A 23,065-nucleotide genomic window follows, 5' to 3' on the forward strand; every position below is an offset into this window, starting at 1 on the left:
TCATATTAGCGGTGATGAAATCGAGGTGGTAGACGAGTTCGTGTACCTGGGCTCACTGGTGACTGCTGACAACGACACCAGCAGAGAAATTCGTCGACGCCTTATGGCAGGAAATCGTGCCTACTTTGGACTCCGGAGGACGCTCCGCTCGAATAAAATCCGCCGCCGCACGAAGTTAACCATCTACAAAACACTGATCAGACCGGTAGTCCTCTACGGCCACAAAACCTGGACTATGCTCGTGGAGGACCAACGCGCCCTTAAGGTTTTCGAACGAAAGGTGTTGCGTACCATCTGTGGTGGAGTGCAGATGGAAGATGGATCATGGCGGTGGCGGATGAACCACGAGTTGCATCAGCTGCTGGGAGAACCACTCATCGTACAAACGGCGAAAATCGGGAGACTACGGTGGGCTGGGCATGTCATTAGGATGTCGGACGACAACCCGGTGAAAATGGTTCTCGATAACAACCCGACTGGAACAAGGCGACGGGGCGCGCAGCGAGCAAGGTGGCTCGATCAAGTGGAAGACGACCTGCGGGGCCTCCGCAGACGACATGGCTGGCGAGCTGCAGCCATGGACCGAGTTGAATGGAGACGACTTCTTCGAACAGCAAGGGACACTTCGGCCTGGAGCTGACTGGTAAGGTAAAGTAAGCACAAGTACCTAATGAAAAGTCTGTGCAAAGTTTCAGCTTAATCAAAAATGGTCGATTAAATTGGTTGCCAGTTTTTGTGGAATTGCTCAGTACTTTTCATCAAAGAGGAATGTTCAAAGTTTCAGTGAAATAGGAAATGGGAATTTTTTTTTTAAATTCATTTTCTATGGAATGCTTCTCGTGGTTTTATGAGGATAACAAAAATGATAAACTTATCCAACGGTCAACAGTGGGGAGCTGCGTAGCCGCAAGGTTACAGAGTCCGCTTTGTCAAGCGAATGGTCGTGGGTTCGAATCTTAGTAGAGTCAGGCCATTCGATGTCAAAACTGGACTTGAAGTATAGGTTCATTCTCAGACTTCCCACCACTAACCCTTCCTTTACGCTGAAATCTATAACACCTTTGCGTGACTTTCTCTTAACAATACATAAGTCCCTCTTATTAATAAAACTGGCCAGAAGGACGCACTACGAAACTTCTCCAGGCAATTATAATTGGTGATATTTAGCAAGAGGAACGAGCATCGGTACTGTAGAACAGTAAGCGGGTAAAAGGAAGAGTATCACATTACACACAAGCATCGGAACAGGTCATAGCTCAAAATCACATAGCCTTGGTGCTACATTCCGTATCGGAACTCGACTTTCTGTTTATTATACACAGACTTCGCAGCCAACTGTTAAGTGTACAGGACAATTGCGGGGCTAGCGCTACGATCCTACTTACACTAACAGTCTCTCTCGAGCCTACACAAACCTACGACGACTGGCTTGTTGGGCCAGCATCGTACCTCGAGACCAGCTAGGAGAGTCAAAATCACATAAAATGTACAAAAACTATCAAAAGAAACAAACAAAGTTAGACAGCGAGAATTGCCATTAGCATTCCACAAATCTAATCAACGATATCACATCATTTCTCCTGTTCGGTTAAACTGTGGCCTATTCAAACAGGTGGCCATCGTTTAGTTTATCTGTGGAAAATTTACGATGGAAAGGTGGTTTAAGTAAAATATAACATTAATTAGACTTCAATGCGGAAAATGCTCAATCTTCACCCGACAAAAAGCGATGCGAATTATTAATTCAATCCGGAGGCAAACCGCGAAGCGTTGGTCTGACGACATTTGAGTTTTCTGCGAGTGGTGCATGATTCGCTCGTTAGGTTGCTTGTTAGGCAGGTTGGTGGAGTCCAGACGATTGGATGAACACTTTTTCATCTTTCCTCATTTTTGCTGTACACTAGAGAGTATTATACGTAAAACCCGAGCGAAAAAGAGCACAGCAACCTACAGCCGACAGCTGCTGATATAAATCATGATGCTTGACGGCACCCAACGGCCAGCTCCGACAGAGCAGAGCACAAGAAGATTCGTTTCACAGGAATAATTGCCTACCTCAGGAATGATTTTTAAACATTTCTAAAACCAGTCTGCGCTTGAAGCCAATTAGAAGTGCAACGATATGCTAATTGTTCTAAAATAAAAGATTGATACCCAAACGTATTTATTTTAATTATTCAATGTTCTTATCGTTTGAACATAAGCTCGTTAGCACTTTGTCACTGCTCGTCCAATACTCCGGTTGGGGAATAAATTTATAAACTGTTAGATTTTCGATTTGTGCATCTATCAACAACATTCAAAAAACTACTTCACACCTGTCCCAGGCAGTGCAGTCCCAGGAAGAGCCGATCAGTTTTACCTAATTATTCGAGTAGCAATCTACGTTCCGTCAAATGCTGCACATCACATAGTATTATTCTACTTCCAGCTTGGCATCAGTCATTTCTCTCTAGTTTCGACTAGACATCCGTCTAGTCAAGGCACTATTTACCTCGCTACAAAATGAAATATATGAAAGTGTTCCGAATTTAGAATGATGGGGTCCACGGCTTGGTGATTATATACTCATAAGCGGTTCCCTAACGGCACGATGACAGTCACAGTTGGCCAGTGCTGTCGCTAGGATGACCGGTGTTAGATTGACTGTTGAGTAATAGCTCAATCTGCCACCAAATGTACCCTTGCCAAGTCACTTCATGACGTTCTGGCTGCGAATAGCGGAACAAAGTTGGACGCGTTGAGGTTAGCCAACGCACATTACTGGTAAATAGAATCCAAAGTGTCATCTTGCCAGAGGCTGACAGATGGCTGCTGGCCTAGTTATGTAAAAGCGAAAGTAACGAGGGTATCATGCGGCATTGTTTGTTGCAGAAAATTTTTTAACACTCACGGTCTGTCAAACTGCGTGAAAGACAGCCATTCATTTCGAGTGAAGCAGCAGCAGAATGGTAGTTTTAAATCATTATGTGGTTTAAATGTTAAAATTCTTGGCATCATTGCCGCTTACTAGTCCTTCTCTAGGAGAAGTTTGTCGGGAATTTCAATGAAAGTCGGAATGCGTAAAGAGTATTTCTAGATGATGTATGCATCACATAATTGGCCCATCTCACGTAATGGAGTCTTCCTAAATCATTAATGAATTTCTTAGTATTCATCACTTTATAAAGAGTAATTAGCTCTGAGTAATAATTATTAGTGCTAGGATTTACAGGGTGGCAACGTGAAAGTGATACACTCAAAACGGTTTTTATTTTTTGTTCGGAATCGATTTCAACAACATCTATAACTAGTAAACTTACAATGTACTTATTTGAGTTTAAATGTTTCACCTTTGTATTTGATAACGGCCTGTAGAACGAAAACGGCCTTTTCGAAGTCATTGTAAGCCTACGCACAACTTCGTTCGGCATTTCGTCCCAAATATTCACCAAACGTTTTTAAAATGTGTCTAAACTCAAATGCCTAACGTCGTCCGACTTTCCTAGCATGTAGGGGTAAGCGAGGTAAGACCGCCCCCATGAGTAATTCTATTTACAGAAAAAAGTTGCGGCTGCAATTTCATTTTTTCTTTGGAAAGGGGCTCTTTTCTTCAATACTCGCATCAAAAAAAAAAAAAAAAAAAAGCCGAATTTTTTTGTATGTTTTCCTGCTTTCTTTCAATTTTGAAAATGCATTGTGAATTTTCAGATATTTTCTTGCGGGTTAAGCCCGCTCACAAGCCGGGTAAGATCGCCCACCATCTGTTGAGGATAACAAATATTTTCTGAGACAAAACGGTGCATTTTATCGGTATAGTGTTTTTGGAAAAGTGGTAGATAATTTTTTTTCTTTTTAAAAAATACACTGTAAAATATATGAAAAAAAAAAACATTTTTTTCTAAGATTTTCTTTTTTTCCATTTTAGATTATCCACGTTCACATCAATGGTAAGGAAACTTTTTGCGGTTTTCATAATAGGTAAATTGATTTTTCAGAATTGATTTTTTTTTTGGATATTCAGTTTATAATTTACCAGCCTTTAAGCTAAAAATAAATACTTATCAAACCTGTCTGTATGACTTTTTTGAAGATTTTTTATATATCTAAACATATAAAAATGCAGCTCTGTCTGTCTGTCTGATTCTTATAGGCTTGGAAACTACTGAACTGATCGGCGTGAAATTTTGAATATAGGGATTTTAAGGGCCAAGAAAGGTGACTAAGATAGTTCGCGACCCTTAACTCTTCTGGAAGAGAGGGGTCCCATACAAATGGAACACAAATACATGCATATCTCAAAAACTAACCAAGCAAATCGAACCAAATTCGGCGAGTGAATGTTTTTAGGTATGACAAATATGTCCATATTGATTCGACATCTTTCCCTTTTCTGGAAGGTAGGGGTTCCATACAAATGAAACACAAGGTTCTGCACATCTCAAGAACTAACCAAGTGAATGGAACCAAATTTGGCGAGTGGATGTTTTTAGGGGTGACAAACATATCCATAATGGTTTGAGACCCCTCCCTCTCCTATAACGGAGGAGTCCCATACAAATGAAACATAAATTTCGCACAGCCACACCGAGAACCAATCAGCCAAATAGAACCAAATTTGGCATGTAAATGTTTTTAGAGGTAACAAATATGTCCATAATGGTTCGACACCCCTCCCTCTTATGTGAGGGTTCCAAACAAATGAAACACAAATTTCTGCATATCTTGAGAACTAACCAAATAAATGGAACCAAATTAGGCAGGTGAATATTTTTAGGGGTAAAAAACATGTTCATAATGTTTCGACACCCCTCCTTTTCAGAAAGGGAGGGGTTCCACACAAATTTCTGCACATCTAGAGAAATGATCAGGTAAATGAAACCAAACTTGATATGTTGAGATTTTGAGAGCATTAAAAATTTCTACTCCCGACGCCATTGTTGAATTTAAGTTGGGAATTTCCGGTTTCTATCCGGAAAATGTCTCCAACTACCAAATCCAAGATGGCGACTTCCGGTTTCTGAAAAACAGCGGGATATGACCAAATACCACCCAATATGGGTATTTTCGAAATCGTGATGATGCACTGAAGCCACAAATCACTCTTAGACAACATTTTCAATTGTGAGATGGCGACTTCCGGTGTCTGAAAAACAGCCGAAAATGACCAAATACCACCCAATATGGGTGTATCTTTAACCAGAATGACGCTCAGAAGGCAGAAATTGTCTCCAAATGCCATTATGAAATCTAAGATGGCGTCTTCCGGTTTCTGAAAAACAGCGGTAAATGACCAAATACCACCCAATATGGATATTTCCGGAATTGTTATGATGCCCTGGAGCCACAATTCGACCTCAGACAACAATTTGAATTGTAAAATGGCGACTTCCGGTGTCTGGAAAACAGCCGAAAATGACTTTCTTTAACCAGAATGACGCTCAGAGTCCAGGATTGTTTCCAAATGCCATTTTAAAATACAAGATGGCGACTTCCGGTTTCTGAAAAACAGCGGCAAATGACCAAATACATCTCAATATGGGTATTTCCGGAGTTGTCATGATGCACTGGAGCCACAATTCGACCTCAGACAACATTTTGAATTGTAAGATGGCGACTTCCGGTGACTGAAAAACAGCCGAAAATGACCAATCTGGGTGTTTCTTGAACCAGAATGACGCTCCAGAAAAATTTCTGCTACAAGTTGGGCTTCAGAGGTTAGCGAAAAATATTTGATCGCGTAGATGTTCGTCTTCCGTTTTCAGCTCATCAATATTTCAAAATCTTGCAGTTCTTCCAACTTGGGTTGGGTTTCGAGGATATTGAAACAAGCCTGCATTTTGAACATTTTCAGTTCAGTGTCTTCGAGGAACATTTTTCTGGCTTCTTAAGGTCTCCTCTGGTCCCACTACAATTAGGGCGATTAACAAATACCCAACATATTTGTCATCCTGGTGGCTGATGGTTGCAAACCAAGTAGTTGAATCTACGGTTATGGTCTTCCAGAATTCCCCCTTCTGCTGATCGGTTTCCTTGAAGCCGAAAACGACAAACCTGTTCATTTTCTTCTTCAGAAAATCCCCAGAAATGAATTTTGAATTGTGATAAAAATCTTTGTTTTATTTATTACCCAACACTCGCATAACGCTTATATGAAAATAGCTAAATATGAGGTATTCAATTGAAATATAACATTTTCCCCACCTATTGGTAGCGTAGCGTTTTAGAACGATCTATTTCTTGTTCCAAAAAGTGACAAAAATAGACCAAAACATATACCACTTTAAATTTTTTTCAATTTAAATCTGGAATAAAACAAAATTTACACCACCGGTGCAGCAGTGAATTAGGGTTTGTTCCAAAAAAATAGAACAAAACAACGATTTGGACCACCGCTGAAGATGCCCTTAGAGCATTTCTTTTCATTATTCTGCTAATATCTCTGAAACAGACTTAATTATGGACATTCTGAATAATACAATTTGGAGATTACATTATTCAAGAAATCCAACAAATAACAATTTTGACAGGCAGTGATGCCAGATATTTAATTTTTACATTTGAAAAATTAAATTGCATTTTTTGGCCAATAAGTATATTTTGATTTCAAATTTGACTATTGCATCGGGTTTGGCTGAGAAAATCTCACCCGAAAAACATCTATTACGTAGAGGTATTATGAAAAAAAAACTCGAGTTACAGCGTCGTGTACATGAGGTGTGCACACTTAAGATAGAATGAGCCATATGAACAAAATTACTTTTTAAACATTGCCAACGACTCTATACTAATCAAACAACCGACCAAAAAAATTTCTCTACAAAATTTAAGCTATTTATTACTCCATGATCAAATAACCATTAAAGTTCAGTTAACCTTTTGTAGATTTTGCCTACAAAAATAAGATTATTTTGAAATTATTTTAATAGATTTTATTTTTCATTTTATTTTTTATCTTTCCTGTAAAAATTACTGTTTTCAACTCTTCTAAAGACGTCATACCGATCAAACAACCCCTACTGGCTCTACTTTTGTTCATCAATACCATTATGATACAAGTTTACTTTTTTCAAAAATTAGTAATCATTAAAAAATATTACTAGAAAACCTTTGACCAAATCGAAAATAGTCGATTAACATCGTTGTCTTATATGGCTTGAAATACTTTACTTATCCTGTCAATATTACCTTTATAGTGCGGAGGCAGTTGGGTCTTCAATTGAAAATTACAAGATTACTCACGGCTTTCGATATTTCCGAATGAAGACAGATTCAGGTATAGATTTTTGAATTAACTTTGTTTAATGGCATTGTCTAGTAGTACAGTGAGTATAGGTAGCACCGGAAGCATTACCTGAAGTACTTTGTCATAACATTTTGAAGAGTAGTTTAGAAGCAAAGTTTCATGGTGTGCGCATAATAAGTGGAGCAAATCATGTATATCGATCTATCTTGACCAAGCGTGTGTGAATAATTGGATAAATCAGAGGTCATAATTTCACACCCCGAAGCCGCTATCGGATGCTGCTTACATATTCTCTCTCTTACCGAAGGACAGAACACAACGCTCTGTTGAGTACAACGTCCATATCATCGCCTTCGTCTTTTCTGGAGCACTACCGAGTAGCTTTCATCCAAATTGATAGTAAATCACCATCAGGGTGTCTCGAACGACACACAGTGGAAGTATCTACGAGCACCACAAGCACTGAATCTGCACAAGTGTCACAGAACGTCTAAGAGGTGATTATCTTTTCAATTCAGTTTCCGGATTCACTCAGCCAGCCGAACTAGACAAAACTCGACTTTTCCTGACCTCTGCTTCTTTGAACAGGAGGTTCCAATTGATAAAGTTTATTTCACATTCTGATGGGTTAATCCTAACAAATGGATTCTGACCATAAATCAGAAAGAATAACTTATAGTTGCTTCACACTATAGCAGCTTATATGCGTCGATAAACCAGAAGTTAGATTCCCCTCTGCTACCATGAAACTTTCCTCAAACAAAGAAACATCCCTGCTGCACTGTTAGATGCTGCTTTTTCTCAGTGGGGATCAATTCTCAACTTCTTCGATCTGGAGGGGCAATAGTACGTTAGTACCTTTCTTAAGACACGTTCTCATCAGCGACAGCAGAAAATCACAAATGAGTGCACTGCATTCAGTGATGTCCTACTTTCGCAGCTATAAAATTGCATCACCGAAGGAGTGAGAGGAAAACGAACAAGAAGAGATAATGACATGCAGCCATTTATTTTCCCTGCCGCCGTCGTCACTGTTTGATCCTGGGGTGATGGTTCGCTGTCTTCTAATGGTTGCTTCTTGTGGCACTGGCGATATGCCCTTCCGTATCTCTTGGTTACTCGTTGCCAAGCGGTCAGGTCATGTAGAACATCTGAACTGGTATTCACTTGCAAAAATTTAACAATTGTGACCGTTCGGTTGGCAAAGTAGAACAAACTTAATACCGACGGACAATTGCTTTGCAGGGGGAAAATGCAACCAACAGGATTCTGCTGCAACATAACTTCATCAAACCACTCGGTCAGGTTTGACTGTTTTGATTGCATTCGTTTTGTGGTCGGTCGGTGTAGTTCAAATTCCAGCATTCATGGCAGACGCTCTAGTTCGTTTGGATTTTGTGTTAGGAAAGCATGTTGAAACACAGAATGCATGGAGAGGACGATTTCAAGATACGTACTGGAGTGGAGAGAATTTGCACACCATGTGTGATCAGCTGCATAGAAATAAAACATTTACGGCGGAGTTATTGTTATTATTTGATTCTTTTTTTAAGTAACAATGGCAATAGGTGGTAGAACTAACGTCATTTTTCATTTCGTATCCGCTTTAGTATATGTTGAATATTTGCTAACTTTAATTATCTTGAAAAGTACTCAAAATAATCTTTCTTAAATGCTGATTCCCATCCCTCAAAGGTTGAAAAGTTTGATAGTGAATTTAAAATTACAACACCTCTAACGAAAAATGAGTGACCGTATTTCGTTGACCTACATCGTGGTAGAACGTGCGACAGCGAATAATTCTCACGGGTCTCAATTTGCTGAACAAATAGTGTGGCTCGCGGTAATTTATTTGTTTAAACGACATTTAAGCTTTCCAAAGTTTTGAATCGGGCATCCAATCGACTTTGATTGCAGGTGTGAAACATGTGGAAACCTAGTAAGCTTGAATACAAACCGAATACATGAGTTGCTTCAAAGCAAGTTTTATTTCAGGAAATCAGAAAAAAGAATTAAATGTTTCCATTAAACTCTACCATTAATAAACATAAATTTCATAGTAGATTTTAAGGGAAACAGATAATTCTTTTTTCTGATTTCGTATACCATTATAGTAAGACGCTCAAGAAAATATTTCCAAATTTGAACCTTTCATTTATTCAGTGAAGCTGCAGATGCCTGCATCAAAAAAAAAAAAAAATCGCACGACATCGCATAAGTAAGAACAAGTGCTTTGAATAATTTAATTTTGGTATCAGCGCTCAAAAAACATGCACTAAGTTGGAGTAACCGCAGTTTGCCATAGATTTTTCCGCACTGTTCGTTGATAAATCCGTCCCAGTCTAGATTACACTGGTCAACACAGGTGCACTTCAAAAGCTCGAACCGAAAAAAAAGAAAGATTATAGCTGTTCAACCATTCCTGTAAATTTTGGTGTCCCCAGTTACTAACTTTTTTCAAAGACTTAAAAGAGGTTTCTCGTAAACATAACGTTGAAGTGAAAAACTCGGCGAGCAATTACTATGCTAACTCTCACATAAGTTCGCGCGTTTTGGTAACGGCTAGGGGCACAAAAATTCACAGGAATGGTTGAATAGCTATAATCTTTCATTTTTTCCGATTTGAGCTTTTGGTGTGCACTATTTTTTCATTTCGCCGACCAGTGTTATCTTGGATTCTTTATCCTAAACTAGTGACAGAGTTGATAAATGGCAAAAACAAGCCGTTCAACTTCAAACGCGGTTAGTTCTTCATTTTGAATTTAACTATCGCAAATTGTTGGCATGCTTCGCAGAGTTCCTCGACGGTGATATATTATATCTAGAAAGGCATGAAAAAAAATTAGATAATCTTCTTCGCTAGCTCGACAAGTGGAAGCTTTCTAACAATGTTTTCCAAAAACGCTAAGGAAGTTCATAACATAAAAGATAGAGCGACATTATAAATTGCCAAAACTTCAATTCAGGACATAAAATCCAATCGAACGTGCAAGTGGCAGCAATTTGCATCAAGGATAACCGATAATTCTGACTTGTGTCCCTTAAAATTATGTTATTTGCAAGATGAAATTTGAAAGTGTACAGTCTTGCTTGCCTTTATCGCACTCTTTAGCGATCTTGCAAACCCAAATGCTGCGCGGCGCTCTGTCCTCTGTTCTTAGTTTTGTGCACGCTGCATCCTCCGTCTTGCACGGAGGCACGCACTGCAACGATTGGCTATCGCGTCAGTTCACTAATAAAATGGTGGTTTTCTATTACTAGGTTGGCGATAGCATGACAACTAGTTGGTCAGTAGTTGGGCGGAAACGATGCGATGTCTTCCACGAGGGAAGGTCCCATCGTCTATCCTTCAGTTTTTGATCAGTCCTGAGCTTGTAGAACGTCACGTCGATGATCGATTCCGCACCATTTCTGCTGTATGTACATTTGTTCCCAACGTTGCCAGGTCTAAGTTGAGCTTTGGCAAACCCCTCAACAAGATCTGACCCCTCTGGTTCCCCACTCAACAGCCTATGCGTTGAAGTCGCGCGCCACCACCAACGGCGTGAGGCCCGTCAGCTCCATGGATAACAGGTCGACCATCTGGATGAACCTTTCGGTAGATCAATTTGGCGGAGCATAGTAACTGCAGCAGAACACACCGTCACCTTGGCAACCACGTACCCTTTATTTGAGTTTGAAACAACCTCCTGAAACGGGGACTTGCTGCTCGTCCATTTGACCGCCATACTAGACATCTGCATTGTCTAGCAAGAGGATGATTCACTGGATCAACAGCAGGCAAAGCTGTGTCAAGTCGGCTGCGGCGATTTCATATATATCACAGTCTTTCATAGTGGACAGATCTACAGAGGAAGCCAGCGGATGGCACTGGTGACTATAGACACAGAACAGATATGCAACTTCGAACAAAACTCTACTGTAAATCCTAGCCCACGCTTTCGCTTTCAGTTTTCGCTGTTCCATCCTACATTGATTTTACAGTGCATCGAACAGTTCGCTCCAATAGACAAAAAGGTTATCTTAAATCTATCAAAATCAAATTAGGACAGGACCGCATTCAAGAGATTTTTAAGCGGAGATTTAGTACCAATTAACAATCAATATGAATAGAAAAAACTAAACTAAAAATCTCTCAACCATTCAAACATTGCGTAACGAATTTTCTATGATCGTACATCCCGTGACTGTTGGAACCATTTTAACCATAGTTAGTTGAATCAGCTCTTCAAATATTTTCGTTGGCGTTGGAAACCGAATTTCTCGACTAACGACAATTTTTTTTTCTCGTACCGTTTATTATATCTAACATTGCGAGTAATGCATATCGTCGGAGAACAAGAGAGCTCGAAATAAGTGTAATAACATTTTTAGTGTAAAACGAGTCCTCTCAACCGCTAGATGTCGATACTTAAAATAAAAAGACATTGCACAGCGCTAGATTTTATGTTTCTCGTCTGTGTGAAAAGCACCGTTATACAGGCATGTCTGTAGCACTGTTGAACATGTCCGGACATGTTAGTGATTCTGTCCGGATCGCAGCGTTCGCTTTCAGCCTCTGCTAATAGTGAGTTGTGCGTATGCTGGAAATTTGTGTCGTAATCTGTATTGTTTGTTTGATTGCAGTGTGTGAGAAGAGTAATAAGAGAATTAAAAAATCTTATTTTCCTTCTTAGTGTTTATTTGGTAAAGTTATCCAAAATGTTTGCGGTTTAATCTGTGTTACGGATTACTAAATGAATCAATCACAACAACAAACAAATTTCAAACATAATTCCAGCTAGCTCGATAGTCAAAATATGATTGCATTTAATAAAAATCAATTCTTTTTTAATAATTCAGGCGTGTCTTTTAAAGCGCTTGTAACAAAAGTAGAACTGCATATTTTATCATTTGCAACGTGAGAAAAGCGACAATTTTAATCACTTGGCAAGAGGAATGAAACAATTTACTTGAATTTAGTGTATACCGTAACAGCGTTTCGTTTAGTTCCTTCGGACACAATGTACTTAGCTAGCTGTCCTTATGACGAGGTTTCTTTATCTTATTGTTACCTTTGGGTTAATGTTTTTCTGAGCTTCCCAGATTTCTCAGCTTTTTTACTGCTTGTCTTCGGTGCCATCTCAACGACACCCGATCAGAATAGCATAATTAAAAAAATACAGAATTCTATCAATGCGAGATACAAATAACATATTTTGATACAATGTTGTATTTTTTCATATAATTTTAATAACAAAATTGATTCTGAATGAGTTATAATAACAAAACCTGAAATGAAGTCGTTCGGAAACGAGTCTAACTAATTTCTCGTTTTTAACAAAACCTGTTGTTTCTAACAATGTTTGTTATTTTACTGTTCTATATACTATCTTATTTTGTTAGAAAGCTGATACATTAGTACCAAATATTGATATATGTTTGATACTAGTAGAATCATTTCTGTTATAATTTCTGTTATTTTAACACCTAACGGGATCAAATTGAAAACACATCTTGTAAGGTTTTTTCCGTAACAAACTAACAGCTTTTGTTACATTTTTGTTTTTTCTTTCTGATCGGGTATACTTGTTGACGGTAAGTAGTTAACGAAAAACTAATGTACTTTCGCTAACAACGTTTGTTCATACTCCTGCAAACAATGTGCAGCGCAGCGGCCTTTTTTTTTCAATTTCCCTCATTCTACCACCTACGTAGTGCGACCTGACTGTTGCGTACTATCCGTAGGTATTCAACCCATTATGGACAGGGCCTAGATCCCGATTTTGCTCTAACGTGATTTTCATGATGCAAACTTGTATTATTGTAATCAAGAAAAAAAAATTCGGTTTTCAACAACCGAGTTTTTTAGTTGTCGTCTTACGCTACAGTGGGCCCAAAAGCGTGAAAAAAAAATTTGCTTGTAGAGCATTGATGAGTTTACCGTGAGTTTACCGCTTTGGTTACGGACTACATCTCCAAAGGGTTTGAAGTTGATAGTATCTATACAGACATGAGCAAAGCCTTCGACGCTGTTAGCATTGATAGTATATAAAGGGCAGTAGCAGATGCAGGGATTCGTGGCTCGCTCTACAATTGGCTCAAGTCGTATCTTGAACGTAGAGTGCTAAGATCCGGAGAAGTAAATCGAATTCATTTATTGGCCACTCTGGAGTACCACAAGGCAGTCATCTAGGCCCATTGCTGTTTGTGCTTTTGATAAATAAACTACCTGATGTGATCTGCCATGCAATCGTTTTGATTAACGCAGATGATGTGAAATTGTTTCTACCTATTAAATATAATGACGACTGCCAAAGATTGCAGAGTGATTTAGAAATTTTCGGAAGATTCTGTGATTGTTGCGGAAAAGTCACCCCGTATTGTACAATTATGCTTATTCAGGTAATGTTGTACCACGTGCTGAATATGTTCGCGATTTGGGCGTAACCTTCGACACTGTCACTGTACACTGTTTTTCACGAAACACATTGACAAAGTAATCGTGGATAGCTTGAACCTTTTTTCTCTCGTCAGAAGGTATAGCCGAGACCTTGATGATCCTCACGCAATACTAGCGTTTGGCGGCCTTACTACGTAACTCACATACAGCGAATCGAAGCAGTCCAGAAAAAAATCGTTAAGTTTGCTCTTAGGAATCTTGGGTGGAATGGAGAAGAACTACCTTCCTATTAGGATTTGTGCTCCCTGGTGAACCTTGACACGATAAACTCACGACACAAGATAAACGACATCGTCTTTTTTACGAACATTTTTTCCGGATGCACTGACAGCCAACTTCTTTGTGGAAAATTAATTTTTAACAACAGTCAAGTCACGCTCAGACAACGTGGAACGTTCGACTCTCCTTTCCGATCCAGAAATTATTCGCAGAACGAGCGAACTAATCGATTTATGAATACCTTCAACACACTGCAGCAGATCATCAGTATTGACATGAGTACATCTGTGTTAAAACATACGCTTAGTTTATACCTAACACGCTCGGCCGTTTTTACTATAAATTGGGTAAATTTTGACTCAATTTTGTTAAAAGTGGACCTACCCTAAACAGAGTAACCATGTAGTTACTCATTTTTGAGTAGCATAGATAAATGTCAAAAACTGAGTACTACTTACTCATTTAAAAAAAAGCATGAATTAGCCAAACTGAGTAACTGTTACTCAGTTTCGTTAATTTGACTTCCCTACGCAAAAGAAAACATTTGGAAATTCGGAAATTAAAAGTTGAAAACAACATAAAAAGAATCGTTAAAATGTTGTAGATTTATTTCCCATCAAGTTACCTAATTATTGATATTTTATATTATTACCATCTTTCGGATTGCTTCGCGTAAAAAAGCTGCAACTCAGTAAAAGTATCATGGAGACAAAGCCCAGCACTAGGGAGAGCCCAAATGTGGATAAATCAGCGCTGTGTTAATTGTCCGGTGTTAGAGAGGTGCCCACGTATTTAACTTCAAGATTGCTTCCATCCGAGCTTCCATCGTACAAGGAACGAATTCCTTCTGTTATTATGACTGTAAGGGCTGTTCCCACCAACAACCTAGCACCAAACATATACACATTTTTAGTTTTTCCTCTAACAGCATCACGATTAAAAGTATACTTCCAGCTATACAGGAACCAACTAGTATTACAAAAATAATTAGCATTACCGTCTCATCTATGATTTGAGAATATGGATCTGACCACTCAAATAGCTTGATCAATATGTTACAAAATCAATGTAACAAAAACAGGAGTTATTCGAACAAGCGGACGTGTCCGATGTTTTTATGCACTCATTCTTCGCGTTTCGTTCCCTCATAACTACAGCACACACTTATTTGACTTGTGGCTCATATATCGAAGAGCGGATTATTATTTTATTGTAAATTATTCGTTGCAGTACTTTCAAAACTAAATCCATGTACGAATAAGCGAAACAAACAGGGAACTGTTAAATGCTTAGCTTTTGTTTACAGCAAACTGATAAAAAATGAACGGTTACTCAAAAGTGAGCAAAACAAAAACATACGAAAACTGGGTGAAAGTTACTCAGTTTCGTTAATACAAATTACTCATTTTTTGACATTTTGAATCAAAATATGAAAGTGAGTACTTTCTAACCAATTTGGAGTAAAATTGAACGAGCGTGAAGGACAACTGTATTAGTGTTTTTTCATTGTTTGACTAGTAATCAATCAATCTTATATTTATATTTTTTGTATGTAGCTAATGTAAAACTTATTTTTAAGAATGCAATGTAAAACTTATTTTTAAGAATGGGTAACGGGCTTTCAGCCTATATTAATATTTAAATACAAACAATGTAATCTGTTGGCTACTAGAATATAAAAGCAAAGCAAAGCCTTGGCGCTACATTCCGATTCGGAATTCGACCTTCTGTTTATTATTCACAGATTCCGCAGCCAACTATTAAAAAAAATTGGCTTCGTTTTCCATCAAAAACTCAAAAATGCAACATTTTGAGTGGTGCCAGTTTTGAACCAAACATATTTGAAATCGCCGCTTAGTCCACTACGATCTGCCGCAGCTTTATAAGTGATTACCGTGAGTTATATTTCCGGTGAGCGTGTAATCTGTGGTTTTAGCGAGCCTAACTTTTTCATTATGGTCACCGAATAGTTCAGTATTAATCGACATTTGAAGATACTCACAAAGTGAAACTTTTTTTTTTCTCATATCATTTATATTGAAGATTTAAAATCTTAAAGCAAATTTTTTATCCTCGCTGCCGACTACGAGCTGAAAGTGAAACTTTGTTCTAACCGAGACGTCAACTTTATTGAAAAAGTTACTGGTGTCTCTTGTACTACTTTGATGCTCCCCTTATTTGGTACACAGTACACATTAAAATCATTGCAATGAGCTCTGTTGCGTAGTTATTGTGCGTAATGTCTTTTCGTGTGAGCAAGCTCACGTCAGTTTATTTTCTCTCTGAAAAGATAATTCAGATTCCATCGCGGTGTTTCGATTCACTGCTTTCTTCAAGCGAGGGCGTCGTGCTTTGCTTTTTAGTCTGAGAGCAGTTGTTTTCGCAGTGAAAGATAGTTTCCAACACGCTAGTGATTCTTTTAAAAGAGGTGACAAGACTGCTGCGAAGAATATCTATATTTTGATTTTAGGCTAGTTTTGGATCATCTGGAGCACGGATAAAAGTCAAACTATCTTTATTTTAGTTTAGTGAGCGATTTGAACCGTGCTTCTGAGGTACAATGATTAAACTTGAATATAAGATAGATTAACAATTACAATCGTTAGCTGTATTTTGTGAAAGTATGAATACTGTGTCTGTTCATAAAACTTTTTACTTTAGTTTTATATATGCGTAGCAACAGATAAATACATATCAATTTATGTTTTCATTATAGGACGAAAAAAATCAATTTCTTTCGTGTAATATGTAGTTCGCGCAGCGAAACAATAATTTAATCCTTATTGTATATTTCAGCAAGCGACAATGGAGCAGCACAAAAACGTTTATATCAGCTCACATTGCAGAGTGCTTATACGAATGCATACACCTAACACAAACGGGCAACATTTTATTACTTTGGTGCGACAATTTATTACTTATTGTGTATTAGACCGCGCATTATACACAAAGAGTGATAAAAAAAAAGTAACAAAAATGATGACGGCAACACGCTTGTATGTGTTTCTGCAGGAGAACATACAGCCAAGAACCGCAATGCATGTGCTAGAAAGACTTCACTCTTTGCATTTGTATTGATGCAACGATTAGGTTCATTTCTGTCCCCTTTACTACACATAATCAGAATCTCACCTGTCAACCTCAAATGTCTAATGGGACACCCGGAAAACTGCTATTAGTTACCGTGTTTTTATATTATTCGAACTTTCTAGTACCGTAAACTGGGGTGACTTTGATCACTTTTTTGATTGTATCTTAAATATTTTCAGAATGTACTGAAAACAATATTGTTTGTTATTTTTAAAATAAGTACTGGCATGCATTGAGAAAGATTCAGTCACTACTTCAAAAGTTTAGCAATAATTTTGCAGTTTTTGAATATACCCTAAAAATTTTACACCAATCATAATTCATGTAGAGTTTTGATGAATTTGGAGTAACATTTTGCTACTTTCACTAAATTAAACAGCCTAAAACGACTTAAACGAGTTCATAAATATGGAAAGAAATTTGGGGGCCATTCACATTCTACGTGAACAGTTTATGATGGCGAATGTCCAAGATTCATACAAAATTTTTAGAATATATATGAATGATTATCCACTGAGAGGGAAGGTGGTCTAAAATCATCAACAACTAGTCCACGTGGAATATGATTTATGCAATCGTCCAAATTTGCATGTTACTTCACGTCTCGGGTTTTTGTTAAGAAGATATATGTAATACGCTGTGGAGATTATTAGGACTCAACATTGCCTTCGAGGAAAAACTTGCAAAAATAACAATGAAACGCATTGTTATAATATTTGTTTATCTTAAGAACTAATCTGAGAACAATATAAAAAAAAAAACTTTACGTATTGCAACTTGTTGTTTTGAATCTGCTTGAACCGATTGTTTGTATGCAATAAAAATCGCCAAAAATACACTTCATTTTCAATTAATATTTTAGCATAAAAAACACTGTTCAAATAGCAGGAAATGCTATTCCGTTATCCGGTCGAAAGTTATACATTTGCGTTGTTTACTTTCCACCGGACAGAACACGCGATAAGCAGCTAATCGACACTCACATCCAGTCCGTTTTAGCTATCCACGATAGAGTAAAAAGGTGTGACGAGATCGTAGTCATTGGAGATTTTAACTTGCCTAATTTATACTGGGCCCCTAAACGAAGCGGGTTCCTTTATCCCGATCCGGATCGCTCCAACTATCATGCTTGTGCACTTAATCTTCTCGATGGATACAACGCCGCAATGCTCGAGCAAATTAATAACAATGTGAACGAGAACGGACGCTGCCTTGATCTTTGTTTTGTCTCCACTAGAGACATCGCACCCAGGCTAACCTATGCTCCGGCACCATTGGTTAAAACAGTTTCCCACCATCCGGCTCTTCTTCTTAATTTTGATGAGCAGAATAGCCTAGACTATCAGGAGCCTGTCCAACAGCCTCGTTATGACTTCAAGCGTACTGATTACGACGGATTGCTAGAAGCACTGCTAATTTTCGACTGGGCTAATAATCTTAATCCCACTGATGTCGATATGGCAGTAGATGATTTTCTTTCCATTGTTACCGGAATGATTGCCCGTTTCGTCCCACGAATGAGAGTACGACCCCGCAAATATCTTCCCTGGCAGTCAACAGAACTAAGACGCTTGAAACGAATTAAGAATGTCACATTCAAGAGATATTCTGCAAGTGGTACGTTATCTTTTCGAAATCACTACCGGTCAGTTAACCAAGAATATAAAACTCTAAGAAGACGGTGCTACGCCAATTATAGGCGGAAAATCGAGAGGAAATTAAAAACCGACCCAAAACAGTTCTGGAATTTTGTGAATGCTCAGCGGAAAGAAACGGGACTTCCGTCTGTCGTGGAACTTGCTACTGAAAAAGCTGACAATTCGTCCGATATTTGCCGACTTTTTGCTGCTAAATTTGCAAGTGTTTTTGTCGACAAATCGCTTACCACTACCCAGATATCCGCAGCCGCCAGCAAAGTCGCCCTTTCAAGTAGCTCCATCGCCTCGATCGATATCGACGATCGCGCAATTCTTGCCGCTGTGACTAAGTTGAAAAACTCTAACTGCCCCGGCCCTGATGGGATCCCTGCCACCTTACTGAAAAAATGCATTCCTGGACTAGTAACTGCCCTTACGCATTTGTTTCGCCTATCAATGTCCTCTGGAAGATTCCCCTTAGCTTGGAAACAGGCGTACATGTTTCCGGTACATAAAAAAGGTGATCGTAGCAATATTGACAACTACAGAGGAATATCGGCGTTGTGTGCTACATCCAAATTGTTCGAGTTAGTCGTTATGGAACCAATATTTGCTCATTGTCAGAACGCCATCGCGGAGGAGCAACATGGATTCCTCCCTAAACGTTCTTGTGCGACGAACCTTATCTGTTTCACCGGTTATGTAATCGATAGCTTCGTTGAGAGGTCTCAAACCGACGCGATCTACACTGATCTGACTGCTGCATTTGACAAGATTAACCACCGTATTGTCATTGCAAAACTGGACCGATTTGGTTTCACTGGCAACCTGTTGAGCTGGCTGGATTCTTATCTCTCAGGACGGACGATTAGTGTGAAAATTGGCGACGATTTATCTGAATCATTCTCTGCAACTTCAGGGATTGCACAAGGAAGTCACTTGGGCCCGTTAATGTTCCTGCTTTTCTTCAACGACATTATAAAATCATTAAAATGTCCCCGACTGGCATTTGCGGACGATCTGAAGTTATTTCTCAAAATCAATAATAACAGCGACGCTCTATTTCTGCAACAACAGTTAAACGAATTTTCACACTGGTGTGAACTGAACCGCATGGTTCTTAATCCCACCAAGTGCCAACTAATTACTTTCACGAGGAAAAACAACCCACTGAGTTTCGAGTATAATCTGAACGGCGCACCATTACAGCGTGTAGACCATGTTAAAGATCTTGGAGTTATTCTCGACGCTAAAATCACATTTAAGCAACATGTCTCCTTCATCGTTGCGAAAGCTTCCAGGCAGTTGGGACTGATTATTCGAACGACACGCGACTTCAGGAACATTCACTGCTTGGTTTCTCTTTACATTTCACTGGTTCGGTCCGGTCTGGAATACTGCTGTCCAGTTTGGGTCCCTCATTACAACAACGCAATTCATCGCATCGAAAGCATCCAGCATCGGTTTATTCGCTATGCCCTCCGTTTGCTCCCTTGGAGACAGCCTATGCGGAATACTCGGTACGAAGACCGTTGTCAGCTCCTTCATATTGATACACTTCAACTGCGCCGAGAAACAGCACGCGCCATGGTGGTTTCCGACGCCCTCACCGCTAGGATTGATTGCCCTACAATTCTCCGTCAGATCAATTTAAACGCACCCTCAAGAGTATTACGCAGAGTTTCATTGCTTCACATTCCATTCCGCCGCACCAACTACAGCGCAAACAGTGCCATTATTGGCCTTCAAAAAGCGTTCAATCGTGTTTCACAATATTCGATTTTCATCTGTCTGCTCGCGTCATCAGGTCTAAATTTGTTTCAATGTTCCGTAGTTTATTGTATTGATGTATTAGTTTAATTATGCTTTAGTAACCACTAGGGCTATTTCTGCCTGTTGGTAATTTGTAAATAAATAAATAAATAAATGCATGAATAGAAGCAATGCAGACATATATCCACACAATCAGTGGAGATTACGACAAATCCCAAGCACTACGAGCGCTTTTTACCACATTTTCAAAAAAGAGGTACAGTGATCAGTCACCCCAGTTTGCGGTACTTACTTTTACTATATGCAATCTAATTTTATTAAAACACTTGATTTTTCCATACAAGTCCATTTATTCAATGAAGTTGTATGTAAAAATCAAGTTTTTTGGTAAAAATAGATTACATATAGTGAATGTAAGTACTACAAAGTTAGGACAATATGAAAACAGGGTAACTAAGAGCAGTTTTTCCGGTCATTAAGCAAAATACTCGTGGAAATTTCGATTTTGCTACCACTACCACTACAGGGCCATCTCTTAGTATTGAACATTTTTTTCGGGTGTCCTATTAGAAACACCACTGTTTCGTTCCCCGGTGTTTACTTGAAATGAAAATATGTAATACCGTGTGACCAGAGTTGCGAATGTTACTCTGGATTAGCACGAGTTTTGTATCTTCAAACAAGTCCAAATGAGTTTCTATGAAGCACACTCATTGCGTGTTTAAGATAGCTTGCATAAAGGCAAATGTTTGTGTTTTTCTCTGACGCAGTTAACAAATCGTGATGTGATTTCAAGACGCATTTGAAGTCTTTGAAATCATCAACGTTTGCATACTGTATAAGGGGAAAAATTCTGCTAGGCAGCTCTTGTCATATTATTTCTCTATTCCGTATGCGTACAACAAACTAATACACGCACACCGGATGAATTAGAGATAGAGGGAACTAGTAAGACCGAGGACATACTGGCGCGGCTTGAGTTGCAATAACGGTTCGCATTGCCGTGGGTTAGAGTACAGCCCTCAGTAGTGCTGTACATTAACCTGCGGCAGGGCGAGTCGCCCTCGCAACGCAGGCCGCGCCAGTATGTTCACGGACTGACATGTACAACATATGCGACGGTGCTGTTTCTTGACTGGAGATGGAAAGGGAGTATTTTTCGACAGAGAAAGTTTTGCATGTGGTTGAAATGTTCATTACTAGATAGTCGTACTCCCGTAACACGTGCTAAATATGTGAGTATGTGTTGTTACTTGACTGGAGATGAACTTAATTGCTTTTTAAGTAACAGATTTGTCACCTAAAGAGCCATTTCACGTTATTGCTAATTAAGTCATACGGAAAAACTTTGCGTGTATTAATAACACAAGTTCACATTATTGCAGCATATGTACATGCGTACCGAGGTATTGGCAGGACCTCACAAGTCAACAATAAAAATCGTATCTAAAACGCCGTAAAGAGGTAAAGGCTTTTCGGATGTGCGTTTCTCCAAACTGTAGTCAACTCAAATTTTTTTTTTTCGTAGAATATAAAATCGTTTAACATTTATCTAAAAAAAGTCGAATTAACAAAGGCCCCGTTGAAACACATGAATTGAAAAACATCGCTTAACTGTCAGCAAGTAAAATAAGCAAAACATTATTAAGGGTATTATATTAGGAGAATGGATATTTGTAATATTTTTAGGATTATATAGATATTGCATAACAATTTTAATACAATAAATGCATTACCTAACGTTAAGTGGTTGACTGTAAAACCAGGTAACTCAACAAAGAAACTAGAAACATATATACATAAATCGTTTTTCATTATCAAGATTATTCTACGAACCTGTTCACTAAAAAAGACTAAATCGGTGTCTATAAGCATCTAACTTGAAACGCAGGATGGCACTACTGACTGCGGTGAATGAAGGTTGGTTTGTTCGGCTCAGTGCAACGGCTTGATGTTAGGTTTTCTGGGCCGGAAGACGCACTTGTGTGTTGTTTTGTGATTCGGGAAATGAAGAAATGAAGAACGAAACAACAGTAGACTGTAAATGTTTCTCGCGTTTATCGTGTTGCGGTGAACAACTTTACTTAAGTTTAGATACTACAGAAATAACAGCAACCATAAAAGAAGCGCAAATTAACTGGGAACTGCTTCCTCGCGAAAAAGAAAAAAATCTGAACAACGAAAGATAGCGGAAGACAATCACCTTGAGGTACAGGGTGCGGCTACTACTATATCAAGTCATTTAATCGATCCCGGGCAAACGCGGTCCGGGGCAGAAGCTTTGGTATTTTCCAAAGATTTGCTTCCGCACTTTTGGCAGGTCCAGTTCGCACGCGATCCAGCACTCACTTTTGCACAATAGGTTCCGTGTCACTTCAGTGAATGTATTTTCTTACATTTATTTCACACTTAAACTTCTCTTTTGTCTTGAACTTTTTACGCTCGTTTAATTACACAGTTTTCGTTAGTAAGCTTGGCAATACATTTGAAGTGAATTTTTCTCACTCGTCAAATGTTTTACATTCACTTTGAAGCTTGTAATTTGTGTCTTGAGTTAGTTTCAGATTTTACCGAACTTTAAAAGAAAAAATTTACTGCAAGTTAGGACTGATTTTCGAGAAGATTTCAATGATCTGCTTATGTGGGATTTACATAATTTGTGACAACTGTAGATTGAAA

At 38.7% G+C, this 23,065-nt stretch overlaps 1 protein-coding gene across 8 annotated transcripts in view; it reads right to left on the reverse strand.

Moving 5' to 3' along the window:
- Nucleotides 1-23,065, reverse strand: part of LOC129725340 (small conductance calcium-activated potassium channel protein) — a 355,723-nt gene that overhangs the window by 301,264 nt on the left and 31,394 nt on the right. Inside the window, exons 2-3 of one of the 8 annotated variants that reach the window (XM_055681029.1) lie at nucleotides 22,590-22,961; nucleotides 22,223-22,366 (exon numbers count right to left, since the gene is read on the reverse strand). The exons of 5 other annotated variants lie outside the window; for them this stretch is intronic. In XM_055681029.1, the coding sequence (XP_055537004.1) occupies nucleotides 22,223-22,261 (39 nt within the window). In that variant the 5' untranslated portion in view covers nucleotides 22,262-22,366; nucleotides 22,590-22,961. Of the gene's footprint in view, nucleotides 1-22,222; nucleotides 22,463-22,589; nucleotides 22,962-23,065 lie in introns of those variants that run through there. 2 more of the 8 variants (XM_055681031.1, XM_055681028.1) reach the window with 2 other exon arrangements.

Source organism: Wyeomyia smithii, chromosome 2, assembly GCF_029784165.1.
Source record: "Wyeomyia smithii strain HCP4-BCI-WySm-NY-G18 chromosome 2, ASM2978416v1, whole genome shotgun sequence".
Taxonomy (NCBI): domain Eukaryota; kingdom Metazoa; phylum Arthropoda; class Insecta; order Diptera; family Culicidae; genus Wyeomyia; species Wyeomyia smithii.